The following is a 23906-nucleotide window of genomic DNA, read 5'->3' on the forward strand; positions in this document are numbered from 1 at the left end:
CCTTCCAGCTGGGACGGCGGCGGCGGCGACCACAGTCGCCTCTTCCGCTTCCCAGCACAGACGTAAAGACTGTGCCTGCCCGTGAGGCTCCGCCGCTCAGTCGCTGTGGCAGCAGCCGCCGCCGCCAGCAGGAAGGCCCCACAGCTCCACTCCTCGGTAAAATGGCCGCCCCCTACGGCGGGCGGTGACAGGCCCGGAGCTGGCCCGGAAGCGGCTGGAGATGGTAGACCTTCCGGGCCGCCTCTCCCTGCCCCTTCCTTCCTCCCTCCCTCCCTCCCTCTCATTCGCCGTCTCCCCGAGCTGCCGTCGCTTAGCAACCCGTGCTGTCCCGGCTACGCCGTGTAGAAGGTCTAACCATCAGTTACCGGAGGAGGAGGCGGGTGAGGGGCAAACCATTCTCCGGGCAGACCCGCTTGCAGGGGGAGCCGGCCGGGTGGAGCGGCTCCTCACCATTCTTAACTAAGCGTGAACAGGCGAGGAAGGGTGGCAGGCTAGGGACAGCCAGCGGGACTGGGCACGGGGCGTGCTCAGGGCTACCTTCCTCCAGACGCCTCTGCAAAGCAGGTGCTTTGGGCCCTAGGGACTCCTCTGGATCCCGCACACCAGGCCGCTGCTCAGGCCAAGGTTGGAAATGGCGCAGATGCACTGTGCCCACGCCAAGACGTGCCTGGGGAGCTGCCACTGCAAGCACAGTGCTGTGTGTCTACCAGCTCGGCCGGGCATCAGCAGGAGCAGCACCATCAGTGTAGCTGCTGCATGTGGAACGGGTTTGTAACAATATGTGTCATATAGGTCACATCCCGTACAATCACTACTCAAGATGCCATCCTTAAGTACTGGAAATATTTTCAGGGCGTTAAGAGAATACCACGTGTAGGAAAAAAAAGTATTTGGAATCAATAACCTAAATACTATTTTTCACATTCAGTTAAAATGTCATTTAAACAGATGTTACAGGCACATCCATCTATACAGGGCAGAAATTGGTCTCATAATCATCCTTTTTCTGTTCCTTGTACTATTTTTTTCAATGTGCTCTCCAATTATTTTGGAGGTTTGTTAGCATTTTCTTTCTTTCACCTGACTGCTTTCTTCCTTTTCTCACTGAAAGCGCTACCCCATACTGATTTACTGCAATCTGGATAAGCACAGCCACAATGCTGCCTCCCCCTGCCTTCACGCACATCTCTGTTTTCTACTAGCATTCTCGTGATCACAGTGATGTGTCTCGGCTAGCTAATTTGGCAGAAACCCCATCCAACAACAACAACAAAAAAACAAACTAAAAGGTGATGAACATTTATCTGGATCCACCCCATGAAGCAGTTTCCATGCAACTGCTGCCTCAAGGGAAGGGAGTGAACACTTGAGTCTTAGGTCATCTCTTAGATGAGTTCAGTTGTAGTGGAACACATGCTGCCCCTAGGGCAGAGTTTCACAACTGGAGTAATGTGAAGTCAGCATGTGATGCCAACAAAAGGAGCAATAAATCAGTCCTGCTCTAAGCTGGGCTTCTCCACTGAAAATTGCTGCCGAGAAGATACATACGGCTAAACTAACGTACAGAGTTAAAGGACAAATACAGCCAGTGATAACTTCTACTTAATACCAGTATAGAAAGCTACTTTAAAACATATTTTTTACATTTGCTCATTAAATTGCACCTATCACTGAGATCTGTGGGTTGATGTGCTTTTTCACAAGCACAGCCATGGCTTCCCTGTGCAGTGTGAGATTGTAAGTAGTGATGGGACAAAGGGTAATGGCTTTAAACTATCAGAGAGTACATTTAGATATTAGGAAGAAATTACTCATTGTGAGGGTGGTGAGGCACTGGCACAGGTTGCCCAGAGGAGCTGTGACTGCCCCAACTTTGGCAGTGCTCAAGGTGAGGCTGGATGGGTGTCCTGGGTTCAGCAGTAGCAGTCATTTTTTCTCCTTCTTGGTAGCTGGTGCAGTGCTGTGTTTTGATTTTCAGGCTGGGAACAGTTGCTGATAGCACATATGTTTTGAGTTACTGCTCAAATGTTTGGTTTGTCCAAGGACTTAGTCAGTCTCATGCTCTGCCAGGGAAGGAGGGGAGGCCGGGAGGAAGCAGAAGACAGGACACCCGATCCAAGCTGGCAAAGGAGGTATTCCATACCATAGCACGTTATGCCCAGGATGTAACTGAGAGTTACTCGGAAGGGCTGGAGCTCTGAGGGGATGGAGGAGGTATTGGTTGGTGCTTGGTCGGGCAGGGTGGGGTGAGTTATGGGTCGGTGGCTGGTGAGGTGTTGTATTCTCTTCACTTGTTATTTCCTTTATCGTTATTAGTAGTAGTAGTAGTAGCAGTAGTGATTTGTGTTTTATCTTAGTTATTAAACTGTTCGTATCTCAACCCGTGGGAGCTAAATTCTTTGGATTCTCCTCCCCAACTCTCCGGGAGTTGGGGGAGAAAGTGGGGGAGTGAGTGAATGAGTTGTGCGGCTTGGTTTAAACCACGACAATGGGTCTTTGAGTAACCTGGTTTAGTGGAAGGTGTCCCTGTGTATGGCAGGGAGGGTGGAACCAGATGATCTCTAAAGCCCCTCTGAACCCAAACCATTATCTGAATCTATGATTCTGTGTATTTTAAAGCAAAACAAGGCCCTGAAGAGACTAACCAACTGTGTTAATAGAGATCTATGGCTCTGCACTGACTATAGAGAGAGCTCTTTGCTGATGCAGAGACTGCAAGAGAACAATTCAGATTCATGCGAGTGAATCATGAACAACATAAGTGCAGTAAAGCAAGGGTTAAAAGAATGACCATGAGCATAAATGAGAGCAGTAAGTCTGGTAAACTGAGAAAATTGCGTAAGCTGAGAGCATAAGGCCTGCACTCTGATAAGGCTGTACTATCACAGATGGTTTGTCGAAAGGCCTCTGCTCTCAGAACAGAAGGATGGCAGCAAGGTCATTGCATGCTGTAAATGCCATCCCTGCCCTGGCTGTCACAACAGGAAGTCAGGGTGTAGACACAGAGATACCCAAACCAATGAAACAAAGAAAACAGGGAGCAGCCTTGCCTGAGATTAAAGAAGGCTGAAGTAATAAAACTCCATGACTCACTGCCAAATTGGAAACATAAATGGCAAATTGAGTAGCTATTACTCAGACCAAAGCTTTGACAGATTATCCTAATGAATGGTCTAAAAAAACCCCAACCCACCACAATGCAATGCCATGGATGAGTTTTAACTGCTGTATGTAATAATGAGGCAATGTTTGAGGAGCCCTTCTAAGAAAGCTGGGAAGGCTGTCATGAGGCAAAGTGCTTTAGCCAGATACCGTCAGAAGAACCTGTCGGAAACCCTTGCACTACAGCAACACCCGCAGACCTCGAAGGTGACATCGCAACCAATTTTATTCAGCTTGACTGTGCCAATACTAAACACTTAACTCCTGGCTGTGAGCAAAACTGAGCGCGCTGATAACCGGACACCTCCCGCAGCAGCACCGCACGTGGAACACGGGAGAGCGGGCACCTCAACAACCGCAAAGCGGCTGTAAAACACTACTCCCCGCCCTGCCGCTCCGCCCGCCATTGCAAGCTTCTCCCTCTCCCTCAACGGCCACGGCGCGAGGGTTCTCGCGAGAGCACTCCCACTTCCTCCTCGGCGTCCGTCCGTTGGCCGGGGACGCCGGGGGGCGGGGCTGGCGCCGCTTTGAATCGGTGCCGGGCGCCAGAGCCTGGGCGCAACATGGGGACGGTGGAGCCGGTGATCGAGGCCCGGCCGGAGGAAAGGGATAACATTGCTGCGGCTGGTCCGAGGCGCCTGGAGGTTCCCCGGCCACCCTCCATTGAGGAGTTCACCATCGTGAAGCCCATTAGCCGTGGCGCCTTCGGGAAGGTGTACCTGGGCCGCAAGGCAGGGAGGCTCTATGCCGTGAAGGTGAGGGGGGCACACAGGGGCGTCTCTCCATTCTCTGCTGTCCTCGGGGCTCAGTACTGCTTCCTCGTTGCTCGGTGTCGCGGTGCTGCGTACTCAGCTTTCTTTTAACTTAGTGTAAGGAAAGGGGTGCCCAATGAAGGCCTATCGCGACCCTACTACCCTTCATTATGACTCCTGGGCTTCTAAGGAGCTGCCGCTGTTCCGGCAGGAGCCCGGTGTCAGGGAGATGGGCTGTCGGCATGACTGTGTTTAGCATTTTTTCTCACAGTCGCATTTCCCTGGAGGCTTTGGATAGAAGGCACCTGATAGCGACAGCTGTTGTTTCGAACTACCTTAGCTGTCTGAGAAGGCTAAAAGCTTTACAAAGTGCCACCGCGCTATTTGTTTCTCGCTTGTAAATACTAGAATCGAATGCATGCAGCTGTTGTGCCACAGGGACGGTGTCCTCGTATTTAAGTGAAAAGTCTGCCTCTGATATGTATAAAGAAAGCAAATTGTTTAAAGAATTTTGGTGAGTACACATTTTAAAACCCTTACATTTTCTACGTTGATGGGCAAAGGACTGAAAGCGAGGCTTGTCAGTAGTAAAAAATTTACTGATGGTTTATGTGAACTTGACCTTGCAATAAAAAGGATTATAACTAGCTGCATAGTGCACAAAGAACAGGAGAAGTAAAACCGGTCACGCAAAGTAGGCATTGCTCTTCAGAGCTGTGTATATCTATTTACATGATTTTACTATAGATGTTTTGAAGTGAAAGCTTATTTGTAAACTATTGTCGTGAAGTTTATGGGCTGTTCACAGCTACAAAGTTTAACATATGCTTAAATATTTATACAGTTAACACTTACTAACAGTGCAGTTCTATGTGTTCTGTGTATATCTTGGAATGTTTTTTGTGGTTTTTTTAATTTTTTTTTTGCTATGAACTGTGATAATAGTAATGTAGTACTGGAAACTAGTTTCTTGCAGTTTAGGTGCTTCATATAGAGTGGTTCGATTGCATTACTGCAGTATCTTACATAAATTTATTGGAAGTTTTGTGACCTAAAGAGTCTTGTGTAAATCCTTTATTGTTGTTGTAGTGAGACTTAGGGATTATTAAAGCTACAGAACTTTGTGTCCTAGACGGTTTTTACCGTTAACATCAACACTTATGTTGATGGTATTAAATTACATTTCTTAATGTCTTGCTGTTTTTAAATGTTACCAAATTCTGTTATTGAGTTCCAGTGGTAGCTGTAGATTCAAATTTTAGTTATGTTACATAGAGAATGGATGAATTAAATTTGACTTAGTATCACCATACAGATCTGAACCAAAGATGTTGAAAGTGGGCAAATTTTCTGGGTGTATGCAATGCTTGCCTGAATACCCATCAGCTGTACTTTTATGCATCTTCTGGTCAATGTTAATGTTAAGTGGCCATCAACATAGATGAATACAGGAATTAGATTCTAAATCACAGTTAAGGTTCTTATTTCTTCATTGTGAGTTGCATGTGTTTGAGGCTTCTACCCAAGGAAACAAATATTTGTTGGGTGATTTGACTGTAAATTAAAATTAAGCTAAAATTCACTGCTTTCTCTGTAAAATTAAGAATTGGAGACTGGAATAGTTGCAGTCTTGCACTTGAGGATGCCAAGGTAGGATGGTTTACTGCTGCACTCTTCAATCCTCAAAACATACATCTCAGCCTCTGAAGAGCTGGAAAGACTTTGTCAGCAAGTGCATACCTAAGCATTAAAGCCTTTCTGGTTCTGAGTTGTATACTGTGGATAAGAGGATTAACTCCAGGCAGCTTAATTTCACATAAAACCTAAGCACTCATTTTCAAGTGTGTGGAATTGCAGTTAGTATTGGTAGTGTGATTTCCATTCAGGAATGAATTAGGATGAGAGCAATGAAAAAGGTTCTTTAATAATCTGTGGTTTCAATTTTTTTCTGTATGTGAAGTTATGACTGTTTTATTTGTATGTCTGTATGCAAGATAAGCAATATGTGAACTGGCTGACAAAACTGTGGGTTGAGCAAATAAAAGAATGTTTATTTGATTCTGTTTTGTTTTTCAGGTGATGAAAAAAGCAGATATGATCAACAAAAACATGGTTCACCAGGTCCAGGCAGAGAGGGATGCATTGGCTCTCAGTAAAAGTCCTTTCATTGTGCACTTATACTACTCACTTCAGTCAGCTAATAATGTCTATTTAGTGAGTAAATAAATTATTCTGGTGGTTTATGATAGGATTGAAAATGGAGTGCAGAGCTTTATTCATGTCAGAAAACTATTTTCATGATGATAAAAGTAACCAGGGAATGGACTTGCTTTCTTGGAATGTTGAACAAGTGAAATATTTCTCTTCCCCTGGTGCCTTTTGAAATCTTTCCACCTTTTTCCCCTTTTTTGCATGAAAGTCTTTTCTAATAGGTAATCTGAGGAATATGTAGAAATCTTACGGAAAGCAAAACAAGAAACTATTCTGTTCAAGCAGAATCCAAGTAACTGAAAAATACCCTGTGGCTCATTTGAAGGAAATCTGTTTTACTTGTTGCCTGTGATCAAAATTCATGGTGGTGGTTGGCCTAGATGACAAGAGGATAACTGAGTGGGAAAACTAAATGCTAGTCTACATGGAACACTGTGGAGTACAGAGGGCTTGAACATGATTTTACATGCTGCCTCCACATGAAAATGGAGTGGATTAAGACTCTATATAAGGATCTCCTGTATTGCTTATTTGCTGTAAGGATAGACAGTGAACAGCTTGATTAAATTGAGGCAAGGTTGCTGTGCACTCCTACAATGCATTTTGGGTGTAAATGAAGGCTTCTTTTCCTGGAATCTCTGTTTAACTGCTGTGTAGAGTAGAGGAGTTCAGGGTGAAGGATTTTAAAGGAGATGCTAGTCATATATATGGAATAGTATTGTATGTTGGAATTTAAGTACTGATGAGATTGGTTGACAGAAATGCCCATAAAATCATTCTTGTTATTGAAAAGTGAGCTTCTGAAACCCTGCTGACTTTTCTTTAATATTGACTATGACATGGACCATATGTGAAACACATTTTCGTGTGTTTCTGTTAAACATGCTTTTTTTGTGTCTTCAATACAGTAGCTCTAACTGTATACATTCCTGGAAATTTTCATTTATTTCACAAGGCTCAGATCTGAATTTGCTATTGTGTAGAAATACTTGCAAATAAAATCATTGAGATACCTGTTCTATACAAAACAAATACCAGTGGTATTTGGCTTCAGGCCTTGAGCTTCTTGGAAGTGCTTTATAATTTTCTATAATACAGAAATCCTTTAGAAATTAAAAAGCTGAGCTGACTGCAAGAGTTATTTGAGAGCTGACTATTGAAGGTAGCCTAGGCAAATAAAATCAGCCAATGGTCTATTAAAAGAAAAATGTTTTATGTTCTCTACAATTTGAAGTTTTAATTTTATCCAAGCAAAAAGTATCATGTGAGAAATGAAGTTTGCACTTCTTTTTTTTTCCTAAAAAGGAAGCCTCTTTTTAATCTGCTCTTGGGTGTTACATCTTCCTAGGGGTGAAAGATATTTTATGTTTGCAGATTTTTAATGCATTTTAGAAATGTTAAATTTAAAATATTTGAATGGCAGGTGATGGAGTACCTTATTGGTGGAGATGTCAAATCTCTTCTCCATATTTATGGATATTTTGATGAAGAAATGGCTGTTAAGTATATTTCTGAAGCGGCAATGGCTCTTGATTATCTTCACAGGCATGGGATAATCCACAGGTAAAACCTACTTTTTATGCTCTTACAAATAAGCATCTGGTAGTTTTAGTTTTTAATTTTTCCTGCAAACATATAACCAATCACCATTTCATAGTAGCAGTTGACTCACTTGCTAGAGCTTCTGAAACGTCTTTTTGCATGTGTACATTGCAGCAATGTCATGAAACGGCAATTAAAATCTTTCCATATATGTTAATCAGACAAACATACAAGACTGCTTACAAGAACGCCTTCCTGTGCGTTCTTCCCTCAGTACTGAGGTGTATTAGTAGCTATGCTGCCTCCTAGGTCCCCTCCTCATTTTAAATGATTGTTAGTTTTGGAGCCCTCTGAGTACTGCAAGCATGTAACTGTAGGACAAATGGACATTGACTACTCTAGTGCTTCCCCTGTAGTGAGAATTCTTTGCATTCAGTAATGCCACACAGAGAACACACATGAAAATTTTTACTGGAGGCTTGCTTGTCATATGTGGGAACTACGCATTAGTAAATGTTGTGATGTTAGTACTCACAAAAGGCATTTTAAACCTGATGAAACAAACTCATAACATGCATGGTTGTTTTACAAGCTGAGAAGTTTGTACAATATTTAGTGCTAGAAATGTTTAATTTTTTTTTGTGTATTCCTCCAGATAGAATCTTCTGCTAGCTAAGAGATGTTACTGAAAACCAGCTATAATCAATGTTTTGTATTGAGTGTTTCTGGTTAGGTAACTTTGTTAATATTGCTCAGTTGTCTTTGCTGACTTGAACTATGTTCATGTCTTCAGGGATCTGAAGCCAGACAATATGCTCATTTCTAATCAGGGCCACATAAAGTTGACAGACTTTGGGCTTTCCAGGGTTACTCTGAATAGAGGTAAGAGTTGTCTGTATCCTTTTGCTTGTATTGAATTGTATGTTTGTGTCATGTTCCCATATTCCTAACTGCTTTACATCCCCATAGAGGGCAGCTTTCAATTAAATAAGCACAAATGTTGCCCTATTATCTGTTTTCTAGTAGGTTAGTAATAAGGCCCATGCTATAAAGGGTCTGCTCCATAATTTGCACTTCAGAAGCTAAAACATTTGTTCTTTGGAATGAGGGTGCATGAAATATGATCTAGAGCCATTTCCCTTGAGGTGTATGGATTTAAAACTTCTCTATGATCACGAAGAGAATTCAAATGGTGAATGAATAATTCTGGCTTTTTCTTTGTGTTTCTCTGGCTATATCTGTACTTGTGTATATATTTTCCAACTTAAACCTTAATGTGAGAGACAGGAGGAAGTGGTGAGTCTCTAACAGATTATAAATCAGTGCTTTAGTGTATGAACATACTGTTTTCAAGTAGCAGAAAATATAGTTGAATAGCCAAATGACTGTCTGGCACAGGCAATAAGCTGCATGTCTTAAGGTGAATACCCAGTTCTTGAACTAGTTTGCATCTCCAACCCTTTAGCTACCCTAAGTCAACCTAATGTCACACAACGCCAGGATTTTCTTTCTGTTGTTGTGTTTGGTGTGGGTGGATTTGTGGGTGGTGTTTTGGATTTTTTGGGTTTTTTTGTTTGTTGTTGGGTTTTTTGTTTCGTTTTGTGTGGATTTTTTTTAGGCAGTTGCTGATGGGTACATCCTTTTTATTGAGTTAAAGGAATGTAGAAATTCAGAGTTGTACAGTTTGCCTTTAAGAGTATAGAGGAAAATCCTAAGTATAGTGTGTTTTCAGTAATATACTGCTTTGATTGATAAATTCTAATGTGACATACTGTGTCTAGTTGAACATATGTAAGCTATAAGCTTACTTGCCTTTAGTGAGCAAAAAATGGCATCTAAGGTTAAACTTTCACCTATGAAAAATTTGCCTGTAGCTTTGTTGTGATATCTTTGGGAGAGAAGGCATGCTTTGAATTATATTTAGTATCTTAGCCCACAGGCAATAGGCCAATTGCTACCAAAAACCAAAGGTGTTATCAAGTTAGAATACATAACACTTCCAACATGGTATGTTGGAAAGGAAATTGGACTGTAACAGTTTCTGTATTTATAAACTGTAGCTTTACAGTTCAAGACAAGCTGTATCTTCCTGTATAAGTATGTATGGATATGTCTTCACTTGGGTTTGGTGGCTTCTTTTGTATATTTGTCCAGTATGTGGGTAATTTTTTCCCCCTCTTAATAAAACTTAAGTAAATGCCTGCAAATTTGCTTATTTAATAGCAAAAGCAAAAACTGACCTGCTTTGTATCTTTTTCTGTTTGTAGAGATAAATATGATAGATATACTTACTACACCGTCAATGGCAAAGCCAAAGCAAGACTACTCACGTACTCCAGGACAATTGTTGTCTCTCATCAGTTCTCTGGGTTTTGTAAGTAATTTTCACCATCTTTAAGTACTTCATTATTTTGGCTTGTTTACTATTCCTAATGTATTAATAGGAGTGTTAAGGCTATACTTGCATCTTTTCTGCCAGCTGGTAGCAGGACTTGTTTCCAGTACTTTGAAGTTCTGAAGTGATTACCTTGGACTATGTTTCAAACTGCTGACTGTCAGTTGTGCTTCAAAAAAATTGGTAAATGGGCATGGCTAAACTCCAATGCAGACATAATAAGGTATATGTGTGGTTACACTCCCAAGCCTGGATGTTTTGTTCAGACTTCATTAACTTGTAACTATGCTTCTTACTGTTTGATAGTATACGCCTGTTGGAATGAAAATGCCAGAGTACAAGTCAAGTGAATCATCTGAGAGTCTGCATGGAATGATTTCTCCCTTACCTATGGTCCAAAAAGAAGAAACCCCTCTTTCAACTAAATTATTCAAAACATGTGAGTATACCACACCTTGTACTGAGTAATACTCTGGCTGTAAGGTTGTAGTCTTCCAATTTTATGGGAGTAGCTTGAACCCACTTGATAAAACGTGTGCTTCTGTCAATGTCTTGCTGTCTAATGTTCCTCTAGTATGCAAGATCTGACATGGTTTCACCTACACTACTTACGTTATCTTCTGAATGCAAAATGGCCCTTTAAGATTTTACATAAATAGTGCGAGTTCTTGGCATTTAACTTAATAACATGTGCTTTTTTTTAAATTGTTTTATCTCCCTGCTTCCTCATTTCTGACCTGAAATGAGAAATAAGGCTACCATGGCACTAATGTTCAGATTGCTTTTAAATTCTTGGTAAGTCCTTGCTTCAAAAAATGAGTGAATTGATTATGCAGGAAAGATGATGAGAGAAACGAATGTCATGCATGGCTTTCCATAACTTCCTTCAGGATGAAAACTTGACATACTGTGAAGCTGGTTAATATTTGCTGCCTACTTGTATCAATGCTTGATTGATTTTTCTTTTTTTTTTTTTTTCTTTCCCATCTCAAGATCTTGATACTTCTCCATTAACTCCTATGATGCCAGTAAGAAGTTTAACTCCTACTCTGCTTCAGTCAAGAAAAAGGTTTGGTACCTCCAGTGCCAGTAGTCAATCCCAAAAATACCTGTCTGGTATGGAATCAGAATGCTGCAGCAGCCCCAGGTGGGAGAAAGATGTAGAGGTCAGGACTGTTTTATCTTCCCACTATACATTAAAGGTAGCTTGTAGTTTTATATATACTGCTGCAGATATCCTCTACTTACTTCCCCCAGTTATTTCAGATGTAGAGAAGGCTTCCTACAACAGGAGCAGGGGTTGTAATCCTTGCTGAATAGGAGTTTTGGATCAAACTAGTATTATTTCTTTCTTCAAACCAATAGTAGTCCTGTGCAACATAACACAAAAAGCAAATGCCACTTAATCTGCAGCCAAGGTTTCTGCTGGACAGCACTGGCTTGGCCCTGTTCTTCACAAGATGGGCAATGCTGGAAGCACTTGCTCTTTGGAAACTGACCTTATCCGTATAGTTGTATTAGCTCAGCATGCAGACAAAAGAATTTCTTTTAAAAGGCATAACTTGGGAAAAATAATAAAATACACTTCAAACTTCTACTAGCTATTAAAAATGGGAAAAGCTTAAGGTTTATACTACTGAAAGTTTTTGTATCAATTATTCAAACACCAGTAGTTACAGCTGGTGTTGTATACGAAATACTTTCTCCTAGTTGAAACTGTTAATGGAATTCTGTACAAATACAGACCTAAAAGAAAATGCTGCTATGATACTTGGTCCTTTGCACAATTCTTTAGATAACACACAAAACCTCATGTTTAAAATAATTTATAACTTTGTTATATCTCTCCATTTCTCAAGACAATGTTTTCAATATTGTGTTACCAAAGTAGTAGTAATACCAGATTTTCCTTTTGTTAACTCTGAAGTATAAACCACAGGGTAGTATGATGGGGTTCTTTGATTTGGGGTTTATTAGAACCTGAGAACTTCTGTAGCTTAACTTTTTAACATAAAATCAGAAATACAACTTTAATTTCTATATTTCTTAAGCATTTAAAAATACTTTATTTTCTATCGTATTCTACCAAGTTTATGTTCTTAAAGTCAAATTGTTCCTAATCTAGTTTTGTTTTTTTTTTTCATGTATTATGTCATATTTGTCACTGCTAGTGTTTATAAAGAATAAGTGATGCTTGGCAATTTGCAGTTTTTAATGGAAGTGGAACTGAGGTATTTTAAGACATTTCTATAATGCTGTAGCCCTATTTTTCTTGATACTCAACTTTAATCTGTTTGTTTGTAGCAACGTGAAGATAAACCATATTCTACAACAGGCAAACCAAGTAACAGTGGGTCAGCTCTCCTTTCAAATGTAGAATTAGAGAATAGCAAAGGTCTGAACATTTTGAAGACAAAAGAACTGGAGTCTGCCATTTCTCCCATCAGCAGCCATGACTCTGGCAATCGGCAGAAGTTGGGAAGCGAACATTCTGATATAATGAATACTCCTGTGACCACACTGGATATGAAAGGCATAGTCAGAAAATGTCTTTCTGAAAACAAGATTTGGGAGGAAAAACTCTTCATAAGTGAAAGAGATAGGACTAATGAAACAGCAGAAACTTCCAATGAACAACAGTCATGGTCAAGGCAGAATGAGCCTGTCAAGCCTATTAAAAAGGAGATTTTTGAAAAGCCAGGTGTAAAAAGAAGCTTTGAATTAATTGACACTAGTCCTTCTGAGGAGCTTAACTATGTTAAGAAAAGCAATGCAGAATATAAACGTGGCTGTCAGATCATAGAATTTCCAGCACATAAAAGGACAGGTTTGACAACAGAAATTCAGTCCTTAATACTTCATGATGATGGATGCCTACAGGATACCTGCAAAAGCAAGGAACAAATTCAGAGTCTTACTGGTAACCAGAAAACAGCAGAAAGTTCGCTTACTTCAGTTGTAGCCAAAAATCTTCCATGTGATCTGGATGCTGACTATGAAAAGGATAATAAAAAGGAGTATATGAACTCCAGTTTTTTAGGCAGTGATGATGAAAAGCCTTCAGGAATCCTCAGTGCAGATTCTGACTTGTCATTTCCTGAAACGTCTGTTACAGAAAACCATTTAGAAAAGCCGCTTTTAGATTTGGACAGAAGTGTTAAAGACCTTTTCTTTGAGGAACTAAAACAAGAAGGCATACTTGTAACATCACTGGAATCCCAAGGTGCCACACAAAATAGAGAGGAAGCACGTGCTGTCCAGGAATACAAGTCATTACCTGATGAAAAGGATAATGACCAAAAACACATGAAAGAAACTCGCTGTGATGTAGTATCATCTCCTTCAGAAAAGATGATGGAAGCACTGAATATGTTAAAAAAAAATGCTGTTGTTTTTCGAAGTTATAATAGCCCAATTAATATATCCAATATATCTGAGCCATGTAGCATGGCTTCCTTAGATATAATGGATGTTTCACCTGCTTGCAGTGGCTCTTACCCGACAGCTATTACTCCATTACAGAAAGGAAGGCCATACCAAGTCTATCAGGTATGTAAGGAGACATTTGGAGGCTTTGTGTGTGCATTAGGCATTAGTGATCCAAAATTTTCAGTTGCTAATTTAGAGGGAAAATTGTAGTAGCTTGAGGTAGTTTGTCATAGTGACCTTTGCGGACAGGCTTTCACTTGCTGCCCTTTGGTGGACAAAATTACAGTTATTGGTAAGCTCTTAAAGAAATTATGTGTCCACTGGTTTGCTTCTGTCTCAGCATTGTCTGTCCACCTCTTGGAGAAATCCTTTACTCTTACAGTGTACCAGTAAAGAAAGCCTGGGCTATTTTGTCTTATCTGACGTTTAGTGCAGTGTGGTATTTTCTGTGGGTAATTTTATGCTTCCTGATGTGATGGGAAGGCTTTGCTTTATTTATTTATTTTCAATCCTGCATTCCTCCCAAGACAGTCTGCAAATGCTGTTCAGGCACAATAAGAACTATTGTGCCTGCTGTTTTCTTATCATGGTAAAAGTGATGATGTAATGTGTACTGCCAAGTACCAATTGCAAGCTTATTATGAAGCTTAATGTAAAAAGTTGCTGTGGATTTGACATTGGAGGATGAACTTGGGAAAAAGTTTCCCTAAGAGTAGGCATCTTAACTTTTTATGTTTTTAGACAGTTGAGATAAAGAAATGGAAACACATTTCACAATTTCTCAGGGAATGTACATTGTGATATGTGTTTGACTTTGCTAATGACTTTGAGCATCAGCTATTGCACCCATTACTAAACCTGGAGATGGGAGTTTCTCAGCTGTTTTTGATTGACATCTGAAATCTTTGTTGCCCCTTTTAAGACACCTTATCAGGGAGATGCTGGCACACCATATAGGACTCCAAAGAGTGTAAGAAGAGGAGCTGCTCCAGTAGAAGGTGAACGCATTCTGGGAACCCCAGACTACCTGGCACCTGAGCTGCTTTTGACAAAGCCTCATGGTAAGACAAACCATGAAGTTTCTAAATACTAGTTAAGGTGACATGTTTACATTTCCGAAGGTCTCTACAGCTCTAAAACCTTTAAATAATAAGACTATAAGTTATTTAAAAATCCCTAGTGCTTAGCTTTGGCCAACATGCATGGCTGTGTTTGTTCAGCTGCCTCTCCACTTTTTTCACATCTCCAAAGGTTTTGACTGTCTAGTGTAGTCTTGTCTGCTGTTAATCTAACGCACTGGAAGTGGGCTTAGGCAGCCTGGGTCTTGTATGTGGTTTAGGAATCACAACTTGGTCATCCTGAATGTTTTTAAAGATTCTTTGGAGTGGGGCAGGAGGAACTTGGTGAAATTTAGTATGAAAGGATTAAGCCTTTGTTTATTGATATTAGTGTTATGTGTATCCAGACAAGTTCATAAAGTTGCATCCAAATCAGTTACTGAGTTAAATGACTTCATGAAACACTTAAGATGTTGGCAGGATCTTTCAGACAAGTGGACAGTAGTAGCCATCAATTTTATGTTATTTTTCAAAAATAGAGTAATAAAGTAGCAGACCTTTGAAGTCCATAAATTTCTTTGTCTCAGATACTGAGATCAGCAAAAAGTCTTAAGTGTTTTCCTGCTAACTTGCAAGAACCATTAACAAAATAACTGCAATGTATCCCTGATACATTTGTTGTATTTATAATTACAATATTTATTTCCATATCAAAAATATACTTCTGTTTTGTAGAGCTAATAGTCTTGGGAAAATTGTATGAGATAAGTGATCTTCATTGAGAAATAAAACTAATCTGTGGAACAATAAAATTCTGCTGTATGCAGCTAATATATGTTAACTAAAACTGCATGAAGTGATTTAACAATTAAACTATAATGACTAAAGTTATGAAACATGTAGTTGTTGTTTAGCACTTCTGCTTAAAAATTCTGGTTATTTGCAGGCATTAAACAGGATATTAGCTTGGAATACAATTAATGCTACTTAGACAATGTGAAACTTTGTTGCAAGGTGACATCTGTGCAGTTATTGATTGTCTTCAGTGATAACCTGCAAAGAGTCTGGGGTTGATGTCAAGAAATGGCAAATCTCCCATTACCTTCAGTGAAGGCAGGGCTTTCTGGCTTCAGAACTTAAAACTTTCACTCAGTAAATATTTCTGGTGTTGCTGGCTTGCTTGTAAATGTGGTTGTAATCCTAAATTATAGCCATGTGACAGAACTATTTTATTTCTGTTTCTAACTTAAATTTAGCATTGACATAGAATCATAGAATAGTTAGGGTTGAAAAGGACCTTAAGATCATCTAGTTTCAACCCCTTGCCATGGGCAGGGACACCTCACACTAAACCATATCACCCAAGGCTTCATCCAACCTGGTCTTGAATACTGCCAGTGATGGAGCATTCACAACATCCCTGGGCAACCCATTCCAGTGCCTCACCACCCTAACAGTAAAGAATTTCTTCCTTATATCCAATCTAAACCTCTGCTGTGTAAGTTTCAACCCGTTACCCCTTGTCCTATCACTACAGTCCCTAATGAATAGTCTCTCACCAGCAACCCTGTTGGCCCCCTTCAAACACTGGAAGGCTGCTATGAGATCTCCACGCAGCCTTCCCTTCTCAAGGCTGAACAGCCCCAATTTTTTATTGTTGAGTTACTACCGTAAGAAAAAGTGTATTCCTATGCCTTCAGAGAATCATACCTGATATTTGATGTTCATGTAGGGTTTTCATGCAATAATTGTAATTTTCTTGCTTCATTGTCTTTTCATATGCAGGGAATCTAATCTCTGGTGAGTTTGCTATATGCTGTGCAAAAATGGAGTGTTCAGCATTAACTATAAACAGTCAAAGTAAAACTAGATCACAATTTCAAAGAAACTTGTTTGAATGAACATTTCTATATAGAGAGAGATGTCTGTTATGTACGTCACATAAGAATCTGGTGTTTCCATAAGGTATTCAGGAAACATCAGTGTCACTGATTAGACCATCAGAAATGGCACACATAAGCCTATACTTCAGGAGTAAAGTCAGCATTCTGAAAGACATCATGTAAAAGGAAATAAACCAGAGACCTTTTTTTTATTTCTTCCTTTCACTTTATGCAGTCAGTCTGATTTACTATGTGTGTGGGTAAAAAATAAAAAAAGGCTCAGATGCTTGAGACCTGGTATTTGTTTCTTGCTTCAAGTATTGATAAATGTGGTTTAGTAGGGAGTTAATCTAATCTCTGGTTAACCTTTGGGTGGGAAAAATTGCTGGTGATACCCATGTTACTACACTGTTCAGAGTTGTGATCTTGCTAGACTTTGACTGAAATTGGGAGTATTTTTACCTGAACATCCAAGTGCCTCTAACAGTGGATGTGATATCACAGCTTTGATGTGCTTATAGCTTGGTGGGCCACTTATGCAGTTAAAACTTGCTGAAAGTGTGCTAGATTGCTAGTTATACGTTTCAGTTCTCAGCATTTCTAAACTTAGTTGATAGTCTTTTTGAAATGGCTCAAAACATTTGCTTTCTTAACTGTCTTAATTTTTTTATGTGTCAAAAACAAAGCCAAGAAAAATTACACTTGAAAAGATTTTTCTTTTGCAGCAAGTGTGGCATCTATTCTTTATACAGCTCAGTGGGCATGGCTTGAAGATGCAGAAAGCTTGGAATGCATGCAGTAGTGTCTGGGATTGCTTTGCCTGCTTGTTTTAAGTAGGCTAGTAAGATGGGTTTGGAAAGAAAAAAAAAACTGGAATGAGAACCAAAATTACTTAGTAAGAGGAGAGATAGCTAGTGATTGTGTTGCCTTCATCAACTTCAACGTAATGTGAAGTAATTCCAGCTTCTCACATGTGGCTCATCTCTGTAAGCTGTCCTCAATAATTTGACATGAACTTAGATAAAAATAAAGTTCAATAGTTTGAGGCTGTAGAGCAGCTAAAGGCAACTGTTTCTTATGGCAAAACAATGTCTTGGAGACGCCAGCTCCTGGACTCCCTGTGATAGTTGATTATTAGATTGTTTTTAAATGCCCCTTGCTTTTATCAGTAAACCCTGGTATTATCTGTAATGAATTAAGGAGCAGACTAACTTTTAAAAAGCCCTTTAATATGTTTTTAATTTTTCTGCATGACTATTAAGTACAACTTATTTTGTCTCTTCGTTTCCAGAAACTTTTGGGATTTAAACACTTCAGTTTCTGTCATGACTAGGCTTCAAATCTTCGCAAATATCATTTGTGTTAGTGTAATGACTTGGATTTCTCTTACCAGGCTCTGCTGTAGACTGGTGGGCTCTTGGAGTTTGTCTGTTTGAGTTTCTAACTGGAATTCCACCTTTTAATGATGAAACACCAACACAAGTCTTTCAAAATATATTGAAGAGAGGTAATCTGTCTCTGTAACTGAGGGAAAGTATGTATGTCCAGCATTTGTTTTATGGCGTGAGTCACTGATTCTTCTTCATCTTTTTAGATATTCCCTGGCCTGAGGATGAAGAAAAGCTGTCTGATAATGCACAAAATGCAATAGATATTCTTCTAACAATTGACAGTTCTAAGAGAGCTGGACTGAAGGGTTAGTATTAAAATTCTCTTGTGTTCCTTGCAACTAGTTAAATACGTCAAAGTGGTGATGTCCTCCACCTGAAACTTAGACTAAATCTTTAATGCCAGTTTGGGTACCATATATAGTGCTAGAACACTTAAGTTGTGGTATTTTCTATATTTTTGTAGATATTTGCCCTCTTGAAGGAAATTTTGAAGGTGGAGTGTTTTCTGGTTTGTTTTTATTGAATTTTTTATTTGCTCTAAATGCTCTTCTGCTGTGGATGTTTAGTGTTTGATATCTGACATACCAAAGTTCACTGTTGCCTAACTCAGTAACAGGTATTTGTGTTTTTTGACCTGATTGATTCTGGGGGACCTTGATTAAATGCCTCCTGCAAAAGTTAATTCAAAGGAGCTTTTTCTTAGGAGTCAGGCTGTCTTTATGGAATGTACAGAACAGTTAGATGCTATGTACTATACAAAGTCTATATAATAATTTTCCCTTGTAGGTCTTAAATGTTTGCGGTTCTAATGGTGAATATATTTTATTTTAAAAAAATAATATGAAGGAAAGTTACAGTGATAAGTTTTCAAAAAGGTAGAAGGAATCTTGAGAAAGCTGCCCTAGAAATCACTAGAGAAGGAAATGATTATGGAAATGCTTACTCAAAAAGAGACTAAAGGCTAGAAACTGAAACCAGGCCAGATCAACTCGGAAAAGGCATAGGTATAAATGAAGATCATGATGTCAAAGGGGAATTCTGTGGCTCTTCATGTCTTACAAAAAGCATCTTATGTCTTGATTTGAAGATGTTTCATTTAAATACAAGTTACTGTCTTTATCCTTGCACATTAGGGTGAAATCTGCCATGCATAGAAATTTTAACTAGATAACATAATGGTTTCTTCCAGTCTGAAGTTCTTGGAAATACAGTCTTTGTCAGGACCTTTGTAACTCTATCTGATCTCTCTAGCCAATTTATAGGCTGCTGCAGTGAAGTTCTGTGAGTAGCTTTCAGGACAACCATTAAGCTTTCCTCATTGTGACTGAGTTTCCATCACTGCCTGTTGTTTTTCCCCAAAACACATGCTCTCTCTTTCTCCAGGGTAGAAAGCTAGCTTAGTGAGAGAAATCCTGATTATATCATATCCTAGTACAGTGCTTCTGCAAGTTTAGTCTGAACAGATAGGAGAACCTTTAAAGAAGCATTTGGTAGAGAATTCTGGTTCTAGTGTCTGGGTTTGGCTTTTACTGCCCCTCTTCAGAGACATAGACAGGAGCTGACTGCCAGCTTTTCTTGGGGAAAAAACACTGAAGTCTGCTCACCTTTTCAGCTGAAGACAGCTTTCAGTATATGGGAACTCTTAGGAGCAGAACTATGGGCAGTTCTGAGGTAGTGGATCTGTGCAGTGCTCTGCTGCATATATGGGAGCTGAAGTGATTAGGAGTTAGAAGACTGATTTATTGCCTTTTGACTAAAATAAGCAAATAGTGTTACATTATTTGATCAGGAAATGTAGAAATAATAAACATTAATTTCTTACTATCTATCAGGTAAAACCATGAGCTATGTCCTTAGGATTAAAATTTGCAATGAGTGTTTGTCTTGGTCAAATTTCCGTCTTCTAAATGCTATTTTTACCTGTCCTATTTGCTTTTGATTTTTGTGGGGTAGGTGATTAAAACATGGGTTTGTCACCTGCTGTGTTGAAAAGGTGGTTTCTTGGATTGAATCTAAGTAGCAAAGTCACTTTCATCAGGGAGTGGTGTTTTCAGGCTATACAGAAGAAACACCAGACCTTGTGTGGCAGGAAGTCATGTGCTGGTCAGAATGGACAGGACAAGGGAGTTCTTGAGTTAGCAAGTTTTGCAGCTTGGTTAACCTTTAGGCTGGGAAAGATTAATCTGGTGGTCTGTGGTATCTTTCACCATATCAATGTTTAGATTCCTGTGTCCAGTAGGAGGCCAGAGAGGACTTCACAGAGCAGAGAAACCATGAGCTAGGAAAAGGCAGGTGGCCTGGAGGAGTGCAGAAAGGTGGAAGGGACTCTCACATGTTCACTCAGCACAGACCCTTGGCAAAATGAGAAACAGTCATTGAAGTGATGCTTAAAATTTCTGTGGTGTCCTAGCAATGAGACATGCCCCAAGAGCATCTCTGATCTGCTGTGTAGAACAGGTTCTCCAGCTGGGGGAAGATGGCTGGTTGGCATGACAGTCATTTGATCCCACTCAGGTTACAATTATCCATCAAGGGAACAAAGTGATTATGGGGCTTGGGCAAGAGGATGTTTATAATGCTTGTGTGACTTCTGTTTCAGAACTAAAAAATCACCCTTTCTTTCATGGTGTGGACTGGGACAATCTACAGAATCAGACTATGCCGTTTATACCTCAGCCGGATGATGAAACTGATACTTCTTACTTTGAAGCTAGGAATAATGCTCAGCACCTGACTGTGTCTGGATTTAGCTTATAGCCTCATGATAAGTGAGCCTTCTCCATGTTTTTGCACATTTACCGGTTGTCCTACTACACTAGCTTGGTCTTAAGCAAGTTTCTTTGCCAAATTTAGAGTGTGTTTTAAGGTAACAGTCTGGTTTTATTATTGTATCCTTTATTCTAAAGTGAAACTGCTGTATGAAACTTAGCTGGTATCAAGTGCCTTCATGCTACTTTTTCTTTCTTAATGCACCTTCTTAAGAGGCCAGAGCATTGTATTTCTTGGAGCTGATAACACTTGGCAATAATGGGGCTTTTTTTTTTTAATAGCAATGAGTAATTCCAGCAAGGTGAAGTTATTTCCCCCTTAAACATAGTAGGGAAAGGACATGACTGCATGTAAATTGTAGCTAATTATAAGCTACCTATCAGTGGGTTGATGTAATGGCAGCCTTGTCTGGGAGTAAACCATTCTGGCCAGTTTGGATATACAGCCACTGTACAAAACCCTTTCTATTTGAGGTGGGAAATTGAAATGTTAATAGAGTGTTGAAATGTTTGTTCTGTTTATCTTATCCCAAGAAGGGGTGGGAAAAAGCAGTGGGAAGAGCTAACATCAATGAGATGTGGTGGTGATATTGACAGCAGCTCTCCTGGGGAAGGATACTTGGGGAAGTCCAAATGCTGTTTAAATTGTTGCACTGTAACCACTTGCACCATACCTAGATGGACTGAACAGTATATGTTTTAGCCATTCCTCATTTTAAATAGAAAATTCTGAGTGTGTGTGTGCTCAATCATGTTGGATGGTAGAAAACAAAATCACCTGAGTATTTGCCACTAAGTGTTGTATTTATACTGAAGCTGCTGTATATTAAAGACTGTAACATACTGTAAACAGTCTGTTCTGTAAACTCAACAACCAGATCTTAGATTTTACTAGAACTTATGTTACAAATGTATATTAAGTATTATAAATCCTAATTAGGGGGGATATATTTAAATCTATTTTTAAATGCAACATACAACTTGCATCTGCTAGGTTTTAGAGGTTTATTTGTACATCATTCTGTTTTAATCACTTTTAATATTTTTCTTGAATAGGTATCTTTGTCAGCTGACTTACTGAAGAGGTTTGTGTTTGAGATTTGTACTTGTTAAAGATCACTTGGGCTGATGGTGCCAGCCAGTGGCTGCCTGTTGGAAGCCAAGTATTCTGCTAGTGAGTTTGGCCAAGTGGCTTTTGAGTTTCATGAAGTCACCTGTTTTGCAAAAGGAGAAGAGTTGTCCCTCCATTGCCTTGCTTCTTGGGAGACAAGACTTACTAATGGAATCCTGAGCAAGCAGTGTCTGCTAGGTTCCTACTGCTGCTCAGGGAGCTGCAAAGTAATAGGGATGGGAACAAACAAGATGTTTCCTACAAGGGCAAAAAAGCTAATTCTTAACAGCTCAGAATGACAAACCCACTCTAGGTGAAGCAGAATCTTGGCAAGTTCCAAAACACACAGTGACTCTCACTCCCTTTGTTCTAAGGACTTCAATAGCAACAACTTAGCTTTCTGAAATCAGTGTTGCATGAAAAAGGTGCGAACAATCAAATGGTGACGCATTACTGTAGCAGTGGCCATAGGCAACGCTCTCTGAGCATGGGGAGAAGTTCTTCACCATTTTTTCCTGTGTAGTCAGAATATATAACCTGAGGGAACACCTGAAGTAATCACTGGTATTTTACATAATTTATTCTTCCATTTCTAGTAATCTGGTTTAAGAAAGCTTAGGCCTACAAAGATGTACCTGTTTCATGCTGAGGAAAATACTCCAAAAATGTGTAAGGAAATAATGGAAACAACCCCACAGCAGCTCTGTGTCTTCAGTACTTTACCTAAATGCTCACAGCCTGTTCCCATTTTGTGTATCATACATTCCTCTCACAGCACAAAACACTCACTGCAGGGGTATGACATGTTAAAGATAACCCCTTAAAATAATTCTCAATCAGTTACAAGGGTCAAAGCAAGCTTCTATCAAAAGGTTTTTCTTTACCAATCACAGTGAGTTACAGAACTGATTAAAGACTTTAGGTAATCTAGTGCTAGTGTGTACAGCCAGAGTTGGTGCTCCACTAAAACACTGGGCATAAAAAAATATCTTTTTTTTTTTTTTTTTATGAAAACCTCAAGTCTTTGTATAAACCCCTTTATTTTAAAAGAAAATTATGGTTGTTCTACCCTAGTTGTATACAATACAAACCCATGAGTTCTGTACAACAATAAATAGGCTGCCTGACAAATGAGAATGTTTCATGTGACCAGTTACCACCACACTACTGCCAGGAGCTGTTAAATTCTGCACAAGCAGCACTTAAGACTTGCAGTACCCTGTTGTCCTTGATGTTGTGCATTTATCCGTATCAGCAAATGTGGAATTGAATTTCACATGTTGAATGTTGGGGGTTGTGGTGTGGTTTTGCCTGTTGTGTTTCTGTGGGGGGGGGGGGTTGTGTTATATTTTTGTTAAAAAGGTGAATCATAACTTTATTCTTCAATATGGAGTTCAGTGTTAACTTTCAATCATGCTGGTTTTGCCCCACTTATTGACTTAAAATGTCAATTGACTGACTTCCAGGCAAAAGTACAAGCTGTAATATAGCTGAAAGATGTAAAGTTTCTTCTGATTAGTAATTAACTACAGCTATTTGTGTAAGCTGGTGCAAGCTTGACCCTTTGAAGCTATGGATACCACCTGGCATGTATTCTAGCTGTTGCATTGCATTTCTTGAAGGCCTAAACTTCATGTGCATAATCTACACCTCAATACTCTGGTTTCCAGGTTATGTTGGGGTACAGTTTACTAGCTATTAGTTGGACAGAAGTGTGTGAACAACTGTAGACATCAGTAACAGTCACACTTTCTTACCTGGAGATAGCAGTCTTGGACAGCTGCGGCCACCAGTAACTTGCTATTACACACAGCACAGTGGCTGGAGGCTGAGGTATGGAAATGCTCTTGTGTCTTCTTGAGCTAGTAGGTTCCCGGTTCAGCATGATCAGGTTTACCCATGGTTACTCTTACAGTTAAAATGCATTCTGTTCCTCTCTACTCAAAATCTTTCCTCTTTTCCTCTACTACCTATTCTCAAAAAAAAACTTACTTTGCACAATTGTATAAATATATGAAATAAAGCACTGCAGCCCTGCTGTTGCTGGCTTCTGCATTATTGTTGTGGTTTTTTTCTTCCTTTAAACTGCTACTTTTGACCTTGCTGGGGCCAGAAGCTGGACTCATACACAATGCAACCCTGCCTGCTTTACCCCACCCCCCCCCTGCCCCCCCCAGCGAAGACAGGGAATTGAAGTATAGAAC

The 23906-nt window shown here is 39.8% G+C and overlaps 1 protein-coding gene across 1 annotated transcript; it reads left to right on the top strand.

The window, feature by feature from the left end:
* The first annotated feature begins 3754 nt into the window (after positions 1–3754).
* On the top strand, positions 3755–22836 carry MASTL (microtubule associated serine/threonine kinase like). The gene is made up of 12 exons (XM_005153085.3): positions 3755–3917; positions 5991–6128; positions 7549–7688; positions 8461–8549; positions 9935–10041; positions 10369–10501; positions 11056–11228; positions 12367–13611; positions 14414–14552; positions 17826–17939; positions 18027–18128; positions 20423–22836. Exons 2-12 carry the CDS (start codon positions 5994–5996, stop codon positions 20578–20580), a joined length of 2535 nt encoding a protein of 844 aa, XP_005153142.3. The 5' UTR covers positions 3755–3917; positions 5991–5993; the 3' UTR covers positions 20581–22836.
* Positions 22837–23906: the final 1070 nt, after the last annotated feature.

The sequence above is a fragment of the Melopsittacus undulatus genome, chromosome 1 (genome assembly GCF_012275295.1).
Source record: "Melopsittacus undulatus isolate bMelUnd1 chromosome 1, bMelUnd1.mat.Z, whole genome shotgun sequence".
Taxonomy (NCBI): Eukaryota; Metazoa; Chordata; class Aves; order Psittaciformes; family Psittaculidae; genus Melopsittacus; species Melopsittacus undulatus.

Bases quoted from the DNA above. Each gene is read 5' to 3' on its own strand.
- MASTL (XM_005153085.3), top strand. From the start codon at position 5,994: ATGAAAAAAGCAGATATGATCAACAAAAACATGGTTCACCAGGTCCAG. The intron at 8,550-9,934 runs GTAAGAGTTGTC...TTCTGTTTGTAG, and splicing joins CAGGGTTACTCTGAATAGAG to AGATAAATATGATAGATATA. The intron at 17,940-18,026 runs GTAATCTGTCTC...TCATCTTTTTAG, and splicing joins TCAAAATATATTGAAGAGAG to ATATTCCCTGGCCTGAGGAT.